Source organism: Equus quagga, chromosome 11 (assembly GCF_021613505.1).
Source record: "Equus quagga isolate Etosha38 chromosome 11, UCLA_HA_Equagga_1.0, whole genome shotgun sequence".
Lineage (NCBI taxonomy): Eukaryota > Metazoa > Chordata > Mammalia > Perissodactyla > Equidae > Equus > Equus quagga.
In genome coordinates this window covers 42,365,847-42,385,195 of record NC_060277.1, presented here as the reverse complement: position 1 = coordinate 42,385,195, position 19,349 = coordinate 42,365,847, and the positions used below count along the sequence as shown (strand labels likewise).

At 35.9% G+C, this 19,349-nt stretch overlaps 1 protein-coding gene across 1 annotated transcript in view; it reads right to left on the bottom strand.

Moving 5' to 3' along the window:
• The window catches only part of RNGTT (RNA guanylyltransferase and 5'-phosphatase), a 273,705-nt gene that overhangs the window by 175,043 nt on the left and 79,313 nt on the right, over nucleotides 1–19,349 (bottom strand). Inside the window, exons 9-10 of the mRNA XM_046676924.1 lie at nucleotides 18,817–18,952; nucleotides 1,376–1,447 (exon numbers count right to left, since the gene is read on the bottom strand). Of these exons, the coding sequence (XP_046532880.1) occupies nucleotides 1,376–1,447; nucleotides 18,817–18,952 (208 nt within the window). The remainder of the gene's footprint in view (nucleotides 1–1,375; nucleotides 1,448–18,816; nucleotides 18,953–19,349) is intronic.

Sequence of the window (19,349 nt, the reverse complement as noted above, 5' to 3'; positions counted from 1 at the left end):
ATGAGAGAGGTATGCACAAGAAACTTCTACTGAATCTGTAATGATTCATTTCTTATTAAAAAGAAAATGACAAAATGTTAAGCTTCAACAAATCTGGCAGTTAGTACATGAGTATTCCTTATACTATCTTCCTATAGTTTTGTGCTTTTGAAATTTTTCATATTTCTTTCTAAAGAATTAGAAGGCCACTGTCTAAGACCAAGTTCCCAGGCTAAGAAGTGAACCCACACTGAGAGCTCAATATCAAGAGGCAAAGGAGACAGCGCTGCCCCATTCACAAAGAAACAAGACCACACCCCACCCTTTAGGACTCCTTGTGAGCCAATGAACATTATTCCACAATCTGTGAGAAGAGTAATTCTGGAAAGCATTACTTTCAAGGAATACAGTAGTCACAAACAGAATAAAACTTGATGGTTCCTGACCTTAAGTTTCTTAAATTTGAAACTGTTTGAAATATAAATATTCAACCAAAAACTGAGACATGTATACTGAAAATTTTCATGAAAAAATGCCTTAAGTAATCTGATCAATGCAATCCTGAATCTTAATACTGAAATTTAAACTATCTACCCCAAAAAAGAACTTTTTAAGTAAGTTTTGCTATAAATCTTCAAAAACTTAAAACTCAAACAACACTTTTAATTCCAGAATTCTTAACTGCTTTCAGTTTGGTTTGAACACTAAATGATTATGCAATTTGAATAATATATGTCTAGAGGAATGACTATACTTTTTCAGAGATGTACACTACTCAAAGACTTCCCCGCATCTGCAGAAGCCGTCTTGTACTGTCTAAACAGTACAGACACTCATACTGTAATTAAACATGAACAGGCAAACAGATTCTTGACTAGTCTAAAACTGTAGGAAATGGCTGGAGAATAGAATTCCTATTTTTTGGTATTTATTTACAAAAGAGAATCTTTTATATTTTGTTTTTAACTTTCCTGCTTGTACTCATGAATAACATATTTTTGCCTTTTTGTTAAACATTGCACACTCATATTCAGTTTCTCTCTTTTTTTAAGTGACAGTAATAAAATTTGAGGACTCTTTTTTTTTAATCGAGTACAGGGTAACTAAAACCAAGAAGTTTCCATTTTACAAAATGCTGTCTTATTCATCGCAAACTGTTTATCTTTACTCACTTGAAGTACCTAAAGAATCTAAAGACAAATGTGCAAAATATTAGGCAAGGAGAGACAGAAAAGGAGATGTAAAAGTATTAACAAGAAAATATCAAATGAGTAACTTCCAAGAGTCACAATTTTTCTTTCCTACTATCTCTAAGGCAGTAACACTTTTTATTTGTTAAAAACATATCTGTTATCTCAGTGACAACTTTTATTTTATAATTATAAAAGATACTTACATTGAATTTAATTATGTCATATATCAAGTATCTAGGAACGGCCTGTCCATTTACTCTGTCAATAATCATTTCCTTGAAAAAGAAAAGAAAAGTTTCTTCATACTTGAACAGCAATTTCTTTAATTTGATTGAAACATAACATACACAGAGAAAGCATATAAATTATAACATACAACTTGATGAAATATCAAAGTGAATACATTTATACCAGATCAAATCAAGAGACTGGCAGCACCCCAAAAGTCGCCATCAAGAACTTATTCTGTATTGAAATAAAATCATTTGACAATATCTCCTTATTATATTTTTTATATTTGAATTACTATGCTACATTTTGTTTTATGCTTGAATTACTAAGCAACTGTTAGTAAAAAGAGACTACAAATTTTAAATTACAAATATCAGGGACACTTTAAAAAATAATTTTGTTAATTCATTATTGCTTCTAATTTTGTTATATGCCAATTCCTTTAATCATAAAATCTATAGGTATAAATGGTGCTCTTATTATAAATATAATCCCCATGGGACCTAGGTGGTCTTTCTTGCTTCCATGTCCCTCCACTATGATCAAAGTGAAGAGGACAGGAGAAAATGATACCACATGTCACAGCCATTAAGTGAAAAGAACTTAAATCTTGCACTTTGTGATGGAAAAGAGATAAAGGACACTAAAGAATGGTTATAGGTATATAATGCAGTATTTTATTTAAAAAATATTTTTTGTTTTTTTGGTGTGAGGAAGATAACATCTGTGCCAATCTTCCTATATTTTGTATATGGAATGCCACCACAGCATGGTCTGATGAGTCATGTCCACACCCAGGATCAAAACCCACAAACCCCAGGCCACCAAAGCAGAGCATGAGAACTTAACCACTACATCATGAGGCCAGCCCTAAAATTTTAATTTTTAATAACAGTTTTTTACTGAAAATTATTTTTCTTTCCTTACATTCTTCCCAGAAAACTAAGCAGTTGTTTCTTTTTTTAAAGATTGGCACCTGAGCTAACAACTGTTGCCAATCTTCTTTTTTTTTCCCCCTCTGCTTTTTTTCCTCCAATCCCCCCAGTACGTAGTTGTATACTCTCAGGTGTGGGTTCTTCCAGTTGTGACACGTGGGATGCCACTTCAACGTGGCCTGATGAGCGGTGCCATGTCCGCGCCCAGGATCCGAACCAGCGAAACCATGGGCAGCCGAAGGCAGAGCACGCGAACTTAACCACTAGGTCACTGGGCCAGCCCCTAAGCAGTTTTTTGTTACCTAATTTCATGACAGAAAATCCACACACAACCTTCTAAAATTACAAAGAACACAATGATTTAAAACAAATATATTTTCTTGCTCTAAAAAACTATTACCAATTAATTTCTTTCTTGAATATCTATTCGGTAAGGTACAGATATTTATTTATGATTATCATCTTGAACCCAACAACATAAACCACTTTCGTTATTTTAAACTGTTTACTGAAATATTTTTATTAAAATACTTGTATCTGAGAATTTTACAAGACAACAAGGTGGTTCCAATAATAGGTTTCAATTAATTATTCTTTTCAAAAATATAAGGATGGAAATTAAGTTGACTTCCAGGTTTAGATAGCAGACATCACAAAATTCCCCTCCCAAATTATCTGATGAAATGAGCAAAAATACATCTTTCTTCAAACATTAAAAAAAGCACCAGGCTGGCCCCCCAGGGATTCTAACAAAGATCCAATGCCTGGGCTGAGTTCTCCCAATGATCCCTTCACCACAACGTTCCCTTCCCCACAGCTGCCACCACTGCCCTGGGCCACAGAAAAGTAGGTAAACATAAAATGCCTAAGCTTAAAACTTAGTTAAGAAAACTGGAACCCTTGTGCACTGTTGGTGGAACTGTAAAATGGTGCAACTACTATAGACAGTAGTATGGCAGTTCCCTCATAAAATTAAAAATAGAACTACCATATGATCCAGCAATCCCATTTCTGGGTACATATGCAAAAAAATTGAAAGCAGGGTCTTGAAGAGATATTTGCACAGCCATGTTTATAGCATCATTATTCCAATAGCTAAGAGATGGAACAATTCAAATGTCCATTGACATATGAATGGATAAATAAATGCAGTATATACAAAGAATAGGATATTCTTCAGCCTTGAGAAGGAAGGAAATCTATCACATGTTACAGCATGGATAAACTTTGATGGCATTATGCTAAGTGAAATAAGCCAGTCACAAAAAGACAAATACTATATGATTTCATTTATATGAGACATATAAAGTAGTTAAATTCACAGAAATAGAAAGTAGAGTGGTGGCTGGAACAGGCTGGTGGTAATGGGGGTTTAATGGGTACAGAGTTTCAGTTTTACATGAGAAAAATGTTCTGGAGATCTGTTGCACAAAAATTTACAGATAGTTGACACTACCAGACTGTATCCTTAAAAATGATTATGAGTAAATTTTATGTTTGGTGGGTTTTACCACAATTATAAATAAAAATAAAACCTAGTTAAGAAGTGAAACCAGATTTCCTCTTCTGATCAAATGGGAGGAGCAGGGACTAGATTTACCCTCCTGCCTGAAACAACCAAAGACGTAGACAAATGTATGAAGCAATGATTTTCAAGACACTGGACATCCAGCAACAAAGGACAGTAATCCCTAAGAGACAGTAAATAAATTATATGATTATAATTCTATGTAATTGTCCCAGCTGATTGCCCGAGGAGAATTTCCAGGTTTTGATGGAGGCAGGGGGAGCCCAGCACCTTGAGTTGAGAAAATAAAACAGGTAGTCTAGGGAGATCAATGAAGCTAGAGGTCTCAGGGCAAAGTATCAGAGAGACAGTGCTGGAGCTGTCCAGAGACCTGCAGATAGACCCTGCATGAATATTCAGCGAGTATGCACATGAGGAAACTACTCAAGGCCAGGCAAAGAATCACCCAACAGTCTTAGGGCAAACCATACCTGGTGCTGACACAAGTTTGGGAATAATGCTTGTTCCCATCTGCCAGATTAGGAAATTTCATAATTCACAGGACACTGAGCACTCAGAAGGATCTTGCCTCAGTAGTGAAGAATAATTATACCCAGACTAAAGACTGCTCTAGTCTGCCTAACAAATCTTAAAAGCAAGATTCAAAAGGTACAAACTTGTTCCAAGTAAATTAACCGCATCCCAGAACAAAGCTCAAGAATATTTATAGGAATACAAAAATATCAAGCCCCCAACAAGGTAAAATTCGAAATGTCTGGAATCCAATCAAAAATCACCAGATACGCAGAGGCAAAAATATACAACCCATAAAGACGAGAAAAATCATTTGACATAGGCCCAAAACTGAGAGAGATGGTAAAGTTACCAGGTAAGAACATTAAGATGGCTTATTATAACAGTATTCCATGTATTCAAAAAACAAAGGAGAGACATAGAAGACATTAAAAAAACTCAAAATGAATTTCCAGAGGTGAAAACTACAGTGTCTGAGGTGAGTGCTGAATAGCAATTTAGACAGAAGAAGAAAAGATTTGTGAACCTGAAGACACAAGAATAGAAACTATTTAAAATGAAAACAGAGAGAAAAAGGTTTTGTTTTCTTTTTTTAAAGAAACATTAGTAATAAATTCTCCAAAAGGACAAAAGGTAGAAATCATGGCAACAAATTTTCCACCTTGGATGAAAATTGTAAACCCACAGATAAAAGACGCTCTACAAACCCTAAGCATAAGAAACCTGCAGAAAACTGCACCAAGACACATCAACTTTATATCCCTCAAGAACATGTGAGAAATTGCTCCGTTGTCTTCTGGTATCAAATATTGCTTGGAGAAATCTGAAGCTTGAATCCTTCATTATGGTCACCACTCTCAAAAAAAAAAAATTCCCGCATGTTTGACTCTCCTATCCTCTGTACTTGTTCTTTTTTTCCTTACTTGAGGAAGATTAGCCCTGAACTAACATCTGTTGCCAATTGCTTGAGTAAAATTAGCCCTGAGCTAACACTGTGCCGATCCTCCTCCATTTTATATGTAGGTTGCCACCACAGAACGGCTGACAAGCGGTGTAGATCTGTGCCTGGGATCCAAACCCAGACCACCGAAACAGAGCATGCCAAACTTAACCATTATACTACAGGGTGGGCCCCTGTACTTTTCTATATTCCATTTACTTTATTTGAAGTCCCCAGGCATCCACTATTCTGGCTACTCAGGCAATATTTCCTAAGCCCCAACTATGTATTAGGCGTAGCTCTAAAAACTGAAGAAATTAAGCATATAGTCCTTAACTTCAAGAGACTTAGAATCACAGAGAGAGATGAAAATACATAAATAGCTAGGTCCAAAGAAGAGTTATAGTTTTAATGACAGATGGCCATATAGATAGAATAACCAGGTAGCTTATTATCTAAACCAGGATACTTTTGAGAGTGAAACAGATTGATATTAACTATACTAAGATAACAGGTGTACACCTATATTATTACAGCCAAATAAGGACATATGGTATAAGCCTAAGGAGGAGGAGTTATTTCTACTTGAAGAGAAGGAGACGGATTTGATAATAAGGTGTATGACCCATTAATTGAATCCTGAAAGATACGGGAGATATTTTCTAAGTGGACAGTGGATGGGCCAAATGGTATTACAAAGACAGGAAAACAGATGGTTTGGTGTAAATTGTCCAAAGCCCAGTATAGGTGGAATTTATGGTTCAAGAGCTCACAATCAAAGATGATGCTAGAGATATAAGCATGGCCCAGATATAAAGAATATTACGTTGAATAGTTTGGATTTCAGGCTATGGGCACTGGGGAACCACTGAAGGGTTTTTTAATGAGAGGAAGTAATTAACTGTTCTCTGGAAAACCTGCGGGCCTTGAAAGCACATCTCAAAGGTAACCTAGTCCTTAAAATCCTTTCAGATAAAGGCCACTTCGTTCTAATTATCATATTCCATCTAGGTGATGAAATGTTCTGGAATCAGATAGTAGTAATGGTTACACAATTTTGTGAATATACTAAAAACCACTAAATTGTACACCTTAAAATAGTGAATTTTATAATGTGAATTGCAGTTTACTTTTTTTTTTTTTTTGAGGAAGATTAGCCCTGAGCTAACATCTGCTGCCAATCCTCCTCTTTTTGCTGAGGAAGACTGGCCCTGAGCCAACATTTGTGCCCATCTTCCTCTACCTTTTTATATGCAGAACGCCTACCACAGCATGGCTTGCCAAGCGGTGCCATGTCCACACCCAGGATCCAAACTGGTGAAGCCTGGGGTACCGAAGCGGAACATGTGAACTCAACCACTGCACCACCAGCTGACACTCATTTCACTTCTTAAAAATAAAAAACAAGAGAGTCACATCAGCATCATAGCAGAGTGAGCTTTGCTGGTAATCTCTCCCCTCCAACATACAATGAAAAAGAAATTCATATGCCAGCAGAGGACATCCAAACACAACACAAAAAATGTCTGACAAACCCACACAGCCATATGACAGAAGGCGGAGAGGCTGGAACCCCCCATGGAGGAGGTGGAACAAGGTAAGAGAAAACTTCACTCCCTCCCCTAAAGACTGCAATCCAGGACCACAGGCAACCTCCGAGAGGGAAGGAACAGGGGAGGGGACATTCAGTCATGGGAACATTAAGGATCCCCAAGGGCCCCTGCAGCCTAGAGGGAAAGCTCTCCACTGGGGCAAAAGCTTTTGCAGGGGGTGACCTCATCAAGTCAACACCCCAGGAGAGCAGATAGCGAGAGTAGAGCAAGAAAACCCCAAGAGCATGCAAAAGAAAGGACCCCTCCCCCCACCCACCCAGCACCAGCTCCACCACCTGGGATCTCAGCAGAAGGCAGAGGGCTCAGAATACGTGGCTCTTGACCCCTATCCTGTGCTGATGGGCAGTAACTATGACCAAATAATACCAGGATGCATAAAAACAGAGCCACATCCTCAAGCAATATCAAACATTACATTAAACCTCCAGACCAGAGAGAAAATGACAAGTACCCAGAAATCAGTCCTGGGGACACAGAAATATGTAATCTAAATGACAAAGAATTCAAAATAGCTATCATCAAAAACTCGACGAGTTAAAAGAGAATGTAGAGAAACAATTCAACGAGTTCAGGAGCTACTTCATAAAAGAGATTGAAACTATAAAGAAGAATCAATCAGAAATATTAGAGATGAAAGACACAATGGAAGAAATGGAACAAAATGTGGATTCCCTGAATGCTCAAGTGGCCATCATAGACGAGTGTATCAGCATAATCTAAAATAAACATGTAGAAATGCTCTAGATAGAGGAGGAGGGAGAACTAAGACTAAAAAGAAATGAAGAAAGTCTCCATGAAATATCTGACTCAATTAGGAAATGCAACATAAGAATTATGGATATTCAAGAAGGAGAAGAGAAGGAGAATGGAGCAGAAAGCTTGTTCAAAGAAATAATAGCAGAGAAGTTTCCAAACCCAGGGAAAAAGATGGAAATCCATGTGGAAGAGGCTACCAGATCTCCTAAATATGTCAATGTAAAAAGACCTACAGCAAGGCATATAGTAGTGAAACTGTAAAAGTGAATGATAAAGAAAGAATACTAAGGGCAGCAAGGCAGAAGGAAATAACCTACAAAGGAACCCCTATCAGGCTTTCAGTGGATTTCTCTGCAGAAACCATACAGGCTAGGAGAGACTGGAAAGACATATTCAAATCTTTGAAAGGCAAAAACTTTCAGCCAAGAATACTCTATCCAGCAAAAATATCCTTCAGATATGATGGAGAAATAAAAACTTTCCCAGACAAACACAAGCTAAGGGAGTTCATAGCCATGAGACCCTGCCCACAGGCCCACCCCCAATACAAGAAATCCTCAAGAAAGTCCTGAGACCTGGGGGAAAAAGAAGGGGGAGAAAGGGGTCACAAAGCATGGAGTAAGGTGATAAATAGGTAGACAGAATCAGAACAGGTTAGCAAATAGTCAAGTATAACATTAAAGATAAAGGGAAGGAAAACACCAAAAACAAAGATAATCTTGTCATTTTAACCACAAATTCACAAAACACGACAGAATAAGACGTGAGAAAAACAACTTAGGAGGGGAAGAGAAAAGAGATTGAATTGGTTTAGTCTAAGGAAGTAAGTGGCCATCAGAAAATGGACTATCTTATCCACGAGATTTTGAATACAAACCTCATGGTAACAACTAAACAAAAAACCAGAACAGAGACACAAATAATAAAGAAGAAGAAAACAAAGAAACACATCATAAAAAAACTACATAATTCAACTGGGAAACCAAAATACACAGGACAAGAAACAAAGGAAATGCAGCAGCACCGGAAAACAAGTGATAAAATAGGAGCATTAAGCCCTCATATATCAATGATCACCCTAAACGTAAATGGATTGAATTCTCCAAGAAAAAGACATAGAGTGATGACATGGATTAAAGAACAAGACCCAACAATATGCTGCCTCCAGGAAACACATCTCAGCTCCAATGACAAACACAGGCTCAGAGTGAAGGGATGGAAGATGATACTCCATGCTAATGGCAAACAAAAGAAAGCAGGTGTTTTAACACTTATATCAGACAAAGCAGAATTCAAGATAAGAGAGGTAAAGAGAGACAAAGAGGGGCAGTATAATGATCAAAGGGACACTCCATCAAGAAGAAATAATGCTCATAAATATCTATGCATCCAACATAGGAGCACCAAAGTACATAAAGCAACTATTAAAAAACCTAAAAGAAGATATTAATAAAAACACAATAACAGTAGAGGACCTCAACACTCCACTCACATCAATGGATAGATCATTCAGACAGAAAATCAACAAGGAAACAGTGGAATTCAATGAAAAGCTAGACCAGTTGGATTTAATAGACATATACAGAATACTCCATCCAAAAACAGCAGCATATACATTCTTCTCAAGTGCACACAGAACATTCTCAAGGGTAGACTATGTGTTGGGAAACAAGGCAAGCCTCAATAAATAACAAGCATCTTTTCTAATCACAATCCTATAAAGCTAGAAAATAATTACAAGAAAAAAGCTGAGAAAGGGACAAAGATGTGGAGACTAAACAGCATATTATTGAACAGGCAATGGATCACTGAAGAAATTAAAGGAGAAATCAAAAAATATCTGGTGACAAACAAAAATGAAAACATACCATACCAACTTATATGCGATGCAGCAAAAGACCTATTAAGAGGGAAATTCACTGCAAGAGAGGCTCACCTTAACAAACAAGAAAAATCCCAAATAAGTAATCTTAAACTACACCTAACTGAATTAGAAAAAGAAGAACAAGGCAAGCCCAAAGTCAGCAGAAGGAGAGAAACAGCAAAAGTCAGAGCAGAAATAAATGTAACTGAAACAAAAAAGGCAGTAGAAAGGATCAACGAAACAGAGCTGGTTCTTTGAGAAGGTGAATAAAATTGACAAACCCCTAGCCAGCCTTACAAAGAAAAAAAGAGAGAAAGCTCAGATAAATAAAATTAGAAATGAAAGAGGAGAAATTACAACAGATACCACAGAAATACAACGGATTATAAGAGACTACTATGAAAAACTATATGCTAACAAAATGGACAATCTAGAGGAAATGGATAAATTCTTAGACTCTTACAACCTCCCAAAGCTGAATCAAGAAGAAACAGATAATCTGAACAGACCAATCACAAGTAAAGAGATTGAAAAAAGTAATCAAAAGCATCCCAAAGAATAAAAGGCCAGGATGAGACGGCTTTCCTGGGGAATTGTACCAAACTTTTAGAGACGATTTAATACCTATCCTTCTCAATCTACTCCAAAAAATTAGGGAAGATGGAACGCTTCCCCTAACATATTCTATGAGGCCAACATCACTCTGATACCAAAGCCCGACAAGGACAGCACAAAAAAGGAGAACTACAGGCCAATATCGCTGATGAACATAGATGCAAAAATTCTCAACAAAATTTTGGCAACCCGAATTCAGCAATACATCAAAAGTATCATACATCACAATCAAGTGGGATTCATACCAGGGACACAGGGATGGTTCAACATCCGCAAATCAATCAACGTGATACACGACATCAAGAAATTGAGGAATAAAAACCACATGATCATCTCAATAGATGCAGAGAAGACATTTGACAAGATCCAACAGCCATTTATGATAAAAACTCTGAACAATATGGGCACAGAAGGAGATTATCTCAACATAATAAAGGCCATATATGACAAACCCACAGCCAACATCATACTCAATGGGCAAAAACTGAGCGCCATCCCCATGAGAACAGGAACGAGACAAGGATAACCACTATCACCACTCTTATTCAACACAGTACTGGAGGTTTTGGCCAGAGCAATTAGGCAAGAGAAAGGAATAAAAGGAATCCAAAGAGGGAGTGAAGAAGTGAAACTTTCGCTGTTTTCAGATGACATAATCTTATATATAGAAAACCCTAAAGAATCCATCAGAAAACTATCAGAAATAATTAACAACTACAGTAAAGTTGCGGGGTATAAAATCAACTTACAAAAATCAGTTGCATTTCTATACTCTAATAATGAACTTACAGAAAGAGGAACTCAAGAATACAATTCCATTTACAATCACAACAAAAAGATTAAACCACCTAGGAATAAATTTAACCAAGGAGCTGAAGGAGCATTTCATTCTACAATGAAAACTATAAGACACTTCTGAAAGAAACTGATAATGACATAAAGAGATGGAAAGAGATTCCATGCACATGGATGGGAAGAATAAACATACTTAAAATGTCCAGACTACCCAAAGCAATCTACAGATTCAATGCAATCCCAATCAGAATCCTAATGACATTCTTCATGGAAATAGAACAAAGAATCCTAAAATTCATAAGGGGCAACCAAAGACCCCAAATCACTAAAGCAATACTGAGAACAAAGAACAAAGCTGGAGGCATCACAATCCCTGACTTCAAAATGTACTACAAAGCCATAGTGATCAAAATGGCATGATACTGGTACAAAAACAGACACACAGATTAATGGAACAGAACTGACAGCCCATGAATAAAACCACACATATACGGACAGCTAATCTTCAACAAAGGTGCCAAAAACATACAGTGGAGAAAAGACAGGCTCTTCAATAAATGGTGTTTGGAAAACTGGACAGCCACATGCAAAAGAATGAAAGTAGACCATTATCTCATGCCATACACAAAAATAAACTCAAAATGGATCAAAGACTTGAAGATAAGTCCTGAAACGATAAAGCTCCTGGAAGATAATATAGGTAGTACACTCTTTGACATCGAACTTAAAACGATCTTTTTGAACACCATGTCTTCTCAGACAAGGGAAACAAACAAAAAAATAAACAAGTGGGACTTCATCAGACTAAAGAGCTTCTGCAAGGCAAAAGAAACTAGGATGAAAATAAAAAGACAACCCACCAATTGGGAGAAAATTTTCGCAAATCACATATCTGATAAGGGGTTAATCTCCATAATATATAAGGAACACACACAACTGAACAATAAAAAAACAAACAGTTCAATCAAAAAATGGGCAGAGGATATGAACAGACATTTTTCCAAAGAAGAAATACGGATGGCTAATAAACACACAAAAAGATGTTCAACATCACTAATCATCAGGGAAATGCAAATCAAAACTACACTAAGATACCACCTTATGCCTGTTCAAATGGCTATAATCACTAAGACTAAAAGTAACAAATGTTGGAGAGGGTGTGGAGAAAAAGGAACCCTCATACACGGCTGGTGGGAATGCAAACTGGTACAACACTATGGAAAACAGTACGGAGATTCCTCAAAAGACTAAAAATAGACCTACAAAATCACCCAGCTGTCCCACTACTGGGTATCTACCCAAACAACTTGAAATCAACAATTCAAAGTAATAAATGTACCCCTACGTTCACTGCAGCACTATTCACAATAGCCAAGACATGGAAACAATCCAAGTGTCCACTGATCAATGATTGGATAAAGAGGGTGTGGTATACATATACACACACACACACACACACACACACACACACACACACAATGGAATACTACTCAGCCATAAAAATGACAAAATCATCCTATTTGCAACAACATGGATGGACCTGGAGGGAATTATGCCAAGCAAAATAAGCCAGACTGAGAAAGACAAACACCAGATGAGTTCACTCATATGCGGAATACAAACAAACACATGGACAAAGAACACAGTTCAGTGGTTACCATGGGGAAGGGGGGTGGGGGATGGGCACAGGGGTTGAAGGGAAGCACTTACATGGTGACAGACAAGAAATAAGGTACAACTGAAATTTCACAATGATATAAACTATTAATGAACTCAATTTAAAACATTAAAATTAAAAAAATTTTAAGTAAGAAATCTAAAATCAGTTCCTCAGATTGAAGGAAAATGATGGAAACCCACATATACAGCATATATTAAATATCAGGTATGTACATACTGATTACATACAGTCTCTAAATATAGGAACAATAAAATGACTAAAAGAAAATACATCAAAATGTTAAAATGTAATCTCTTTTTGATAGTTGAATTTTTTCTACTTTATAATGCACAGACTTTCTAGAATTTTAACAATGAACATGCATACTCTTTTATAAAAGATTAACAGTTGAAAAGACATGTAATTTTTCCAAGATTCTTGCTATTAACTTTAATGATAAACTGCTATATCTTTCTCTTAGCCTCAATATAAAATTGATTGAATTTCACTGGCTTGTTTCAAGTAAATTAATGCCATATTTCTAAACCTCTATTTTCTACATTTTATGAGTCAAAGAATATAACTTAGAGAGCAAAACAAAAGCTTCAATGCTCACATCCGACAGCCAGACAATTAGGTAGTTGGAGTTATTCTTGGATTTAGAATTTTACAAAAACAATTTGCAAATGAAAATGTAGAAGACACAGGAAACTACAGAGGACTAATTTTAATTAACTAACTGGAAAAACAGACATGGCAACTATAATTCTGGTCCAAGTAAATTGACATCATGAATCATATTGCTATTTTAAAACATGACAAGAGTCTATTATGCTGCTCTCAGTTATCCAAGTTTGGGGTGAAAATAAATAGTATTGCTAAGTTAAATCTGCAGAGTTAAACCTCTAATTTTTAAGCATTATTTCCTACCTGGAATGCCCCTATCCCGTGTCCAACAAAAATCTCTTTCTATAGAAATCTTTCCATATCTAATGCCAACTCCTCTATAAAACATCTTTAGTTCCTAACTAACCAGATGCAATTTATTTCTCCTCTAAACCACCACAGGACTTGTTTTAAACACCAATCTTCACTCTGCTGTTTTATTAGAAGGTCTCCTCCATCATTATCAATCATTCTCCACCCCTACCCAATGAAGTGAAATGTCTCAAGGTGAGGTATTTTCCTCAACTGTCTATGCAACGCCTGCATTTGGCACGGCAACTTGAACAAGACAGGCACTCAAAAATATTACTTCAATTATAAACTATATTAAACTCTGGCAAGTGCTATAACTTAAGTCTTTTTCCTCCTTTTATTTTATTAATTTCTTTTTCTTCCTTTTATTTTATTAATTTCAAAGCTAAAACACTGTGCTTTAAATAAAACGAAGATAATAAAAACTAAAATATTTTTGCTGTTCTCATGAACTAACCACCCAAGCTGCTGCAACGGCTATGCAGTTTATGTACAGCACAACTCCAGGGGTGCCAGTCACAATAACTATGATGAGAATGGCACACCCTGGAGATGTTCAGTGAACAATACAGTAGTCCTCCTTTATCTGTGGTTTCACTCTCTGAGGTTTTAGTTACTCAAGGTCAACCACGGTCCAAAAACATCAAACGGAAAATTCCAGAAATAAACAACTCATAAGTTGTAAACTGCACACCATTCTGAATAGTGTCATGAAATCTCACGCCCTCCTGCTCTGTCCCATCCAGAACATGAGCCATCCCTTGGTCCAGCCTATCTATGCTGTATAAGCTACCTGCCTGTTAGTCATGTAGTCGCCGTCTTGGTTATCAAATCAACCGTCATGGTATCACAGTGCCTGTGTTCAAGTCATCCTTATTGTACTTAATAACGGCCCCAAAGCCAACTTCATTATTAGTTATTGTCGTTAATCTCTTACTGTTCCTAATTTATACATTAAACGTTATCTAGGTATGTATGTATAGGAGAAAACTTCATATATATAGGGTTCGATACTATCTGAGGTTTTAGGCATCCACTGGGTGTCTTGGAACATATCCCGCTTGGATAAGGAGGGACTACTGTACTTCCAACCTATGCAGTGGCTCTGTCAACCACAAAGATGTGTGTGTGTGCCTGCAGCACGAACCCACACATATATGTTACAGAAGTTATATTTATGTATATATACGTATGTCGTTTTTATTACCAAATGATATGTTACTACACACTGTCACAGGAATGAAAATTTACTAGCAGCTCCACAGAGTACACAGTATAGATAACTCTTTGTTTTGTGACTCTATAGTCACTCCTTGCTCAGTCTGTTTGCTACTCAGTCTCCACCCAACTATACTACCTTCTTTCCTTCTTTCTAATCTTCAGTCCCCGACTCACAGTCATCCTCTCTACCTGAACTCCTGTCATCACTCGTTCTGACCCACCGAATACTTCTCTTGATCTCATTTCCACTGTTCTTCTTCATACAATTTCAACCTCTCACTCTTTCTAGGTCACATCCTGAACCTTCTTGTCACCCAAAACTCTATCTCAGAAGTGACTAACTCAAACATCCCAATCTCCAATCACAGTCTTCCATCTTTTGGTTTGTACGATGCAATATTTAGCTGGTAAATTTTAAAAAAGCACCTGGGATGAGGGCAACAAGCATTCAGGTCACTTGGAAAGTAGTATTTCCTCTGTCAAACAAATAAATACCTATTTTATGCATGCAATTTTCATTAGGGGAATTCTATCATTGAGAATTTAAGTGAATATTCACAAGCCACTCTCTATCAACCCAATATGTATTGATACAAAACAGAAATAGAGGAGCAAATTTCATCTTGATTAAGACAGGAAGCATTCTCATACAAATTCCAGAGAACATTAGCCAGATGTAATTCAATCTGGCTCATGAAAAAGATTCAACGTTGAACAAAGTGAAGAAATTTTAAAGAACGTGAGTAGTGTCCCTATAGAAAGGAGACCTGAAGTTGCGGAAGTTACAAGAAAGATGTAGAGACCCTTTTCCCTCCAAAGAAAGGCAGTGAAGGAGTGGCAGGGAGATAAACCACACAACCAGACACAGCAAACAGAAAGGTGAATGGTCTGGAGACAAGCCTACCAGAGATGCCTATGCAGAGAAAAATACAAGCTTATTGTTGTAGAATTTGCATTTTATAAAGTATAACATACTAATCTAGCCTAACTTCTCAATCAAATAGCCTATTCACACAAAAGCTAAAGAAGAGAGCAAAATCTAAGGGCAAATCTCAGAATAGCAAGGAGACTGGGTGTGCTTGGTCGGTCAGACATTAAATTGTATGCTAAAGTTATAGTATTTAAATCAATCTAAAACTACCACTAGAATACAAAATATTAATGGAACAGGAAAACAAATTAAGAAAGAAACAATGATATATAAGGGAATCCAGTGTACAATAAAAATGATATATCCAATTAAAAAGAAAAAAGAGATTAGCTGAATGATGCTAAGGCAACAGACATTTGGAAATAAATAAAACTGCACCCACCCATATCTTATTCCTTTTATCAAAATGTATTTCAGATACATCAAATATTTAAATACCTAAGTAAAACCATAAAAGTACTAGAAGGAAATAGAGGTGTGTATTATAATAATTCTGAAGTAAAAATATCCCTTTCTTAAAATGACACAAAAGCTAAATATTAAAATCTAACGTATTTGTAACTTTATCTATATAAATTTACCTACATAAATTTAAACTTGTGCCACAGAAATAGTAAAAATACATTTTTTTAAATATGTGTCAGAAAGTAATACCCCAATAGACAAAAACTTTTCAGAAGTCAATAAGAAAAAGATGAATCCCAATAGAAAAATGTACAAAGGATTGGAACAGGCAACTCACAGAAGAAATATAGTAATTCATAAATAAGTTAAAAAATGCTAAATCTCACTAACAATTCATATAAATACAAATCATTTATCTTACTATGTGCCAGACACTATTATCAGCACTTTATAAACTATCCAACTTAATCTTTACAACAGCACCAAGAACTAAGTTCTATTATTAGCCCCACTTAACTACAGAGGAGGAAACTGAGTAAATTATATAAAGTCCCTCATGTAGTAACTGAGAGAGACAGTAAGGCACAGTTAGAGTTAGTGCTCTTAACCACTATGCTATACTGTCCTTTAAAGTAAAAAAGTCATTTTTTTCCCTCATCAAATTAGAAAATAGTAAATTTTCAAAACTTAGTGTTTAAGACAGTGTACAGATCCTTTGATATATGGTTGGTAGAACTAACTGTATATGTGTTCAAACTTTCTGGAAAGAAGCGTGGCATTTACATGTCAATATTTTAAATGGATGTGCCTTCAAATCCAGGATAGTGAACATGGTATGGTCTGTTAGCGGCCCTTCCTTGGAAAAACTACTGCTCCTGCACTCCAAGTGGTACTGCTACCAACGAGTCCCTGGCCTCCACTGTCACTCCTCCATGGATATATAACTCAGGCAAGGCCCTTTGGAGTTTTCCCTTGGATTGATATACGGATGTTGGGAGAAAAAGTTCTCTTTCTGCTTGGGCTACAATGCAACTTGCCTCCCACGTGGAAAGGGACTTCATGCAGAATGAGACCAAACAGACAAGTAAAGCAGAGAAAGAGCAAGAAAGACAGAGCGCAGCTAGTACCATTTGAGCGCCCAGATCCAACCTGAAGCAGGTCAAGCTAAAACTCAATTATTTGTGCCAGTCGAGTTTTTTTCCTCATTTACTCTACGTTGGACAAAGTTACTTGCAATCAAAAGATTCTTAATACACATTACAATCTCACCTCTAAGAATCTTCTTAATTATAAAATTACACAACTGTGACAGGAAAAACATATAAGGATTTGCATTCAAGTGTGCCTTATAATAGAAAAAACTACAAAAAATCAAAATGTCCACCAAAAGACGACTGGTTAACTAAATTATAAAATTGCTTCTCAAACTTGCCTAATTAGATCACTTGGGTTCTTATTAAAAGTACAAATACCTTGGCCGCCGGAAGAGTTTAATTCATTAGGTCTAGGGCGGGCTATTGAGATGGGTCATATTTTTAACAAGCACGTCCTACAATTTCACAATCAAGAAAATTTGGAAACCTCAAACTATGGTGTTTACATATACAACAGTATACCTTTCAGATATTTATGTGAGAAAGACGTCCGAAACAAAATGATAAGTGGAAAAAAAGATAAGTTACAAAACACATGCAACATTTGGTTCCTTTCATACAAATTATGTAACTGTATGTGTAGATATTTGACCAGAGCACTCATATACAACCAGGGCAGAGGTACCAAGATTATTCAGAATCTTACTGCGACTAGAAGGGATCCCAACTCCCCTAAAGATTCTGATACTTGCTCTGTTTAAGATCGATGCTCGGAGTTGCTCTTACTAATGTGAATGTGTTATATCCCTCAGGAGCAGACGTGTAAGAGTGAACACCCTGGCACAGAGAAAAGTTTAGAATAATGTTCATCAAAATGGTAGCAGAAGTTACTCCAATGATAGCAGTTCAGGTGATTTTTATCAGCCTTTTTGCAACATTCTATATTATTTTGATTTTGATGTACAATGAACCAATTATTTTTAGAATTGGGGAGAATAAAGCTTGTTTGCATGGGAGAAAGTTAAAATATTTTTAATCAAGTAATTTTATGATTATTAAATATAGATTTTCTGAAATGGGAAAATTCTTATCAGCTTTCAAAATTCAAATGTAAAAGTACAGTAGTTGCTTTCAAAGGCATGATTCTCTTGAAACAGGAACTATTAGTCCATAGCTAAAGAGCCAAGGGAAAAATGTGGTACGTCATATCACATAATTAAAACTCAATTAAGTAAAATAATAAAATAAAATTAGTCTTTTTTAACAAGAATTTTTTTCAATCACAAAGTACAAAAACATTTAAGATTTCATTTTGTTTACTTACTCACATACCCAAGACAATGATCAAGTGACAGTAAGAGTAGATAAGAAATAAATGGAATTTAACATCCTAATAAAAGCTGGATTCAATTCTTTATATGTCAATTATACCTCAATTAAAAAAAACTTTTAAAAAAAACAGATTCTAAATTTCCTATTTAATTAACAAAAATACACATTTACTTACAAGAGAAAGAAAAACGTCAACATTTAATTTTTTTAAAAAAAGATAAAATATGACTTACCCCATCCAAAAGAGTATTTGATAGATGTATACGGAGGTCTTTACGGAATGGAAATTCCAGATTTGAAACATGAAACACTGAATTATCTCTGTCAATCATAAAAACTTCATTTGTGCCATCAATCAGCATCATATATCTGTAAATGAAACATTAAAAAGGTAATATTAACAGTATAATTCAAGAATAGGGTACTAAGAAATAACAATTAAATTGGTTTTCCTTAGACTTATTAATGAGCTGCATGGCATAATGTTCACTAGAGGCCCCCTTCCACCATCATTCAGATTAAAGTACCACAAATACAAATGTTCCTTTTTAAAAATTTTTTGTTTCCTATAAAAAACATGAGGTATAGAGAAATCAAAGTTTTTTTATGGAGACAATGTGATGTTCCAGAGCAATCTTATGACCCATATTAGGAGAGAGTCGTTCTTCAATTTTTATTAGATCTTAAACATCAAAGTTTACAAAACACACACACACAGATATGCAAATACTGCATTTTATTGGCTCAACAACTATACAAATTAGGT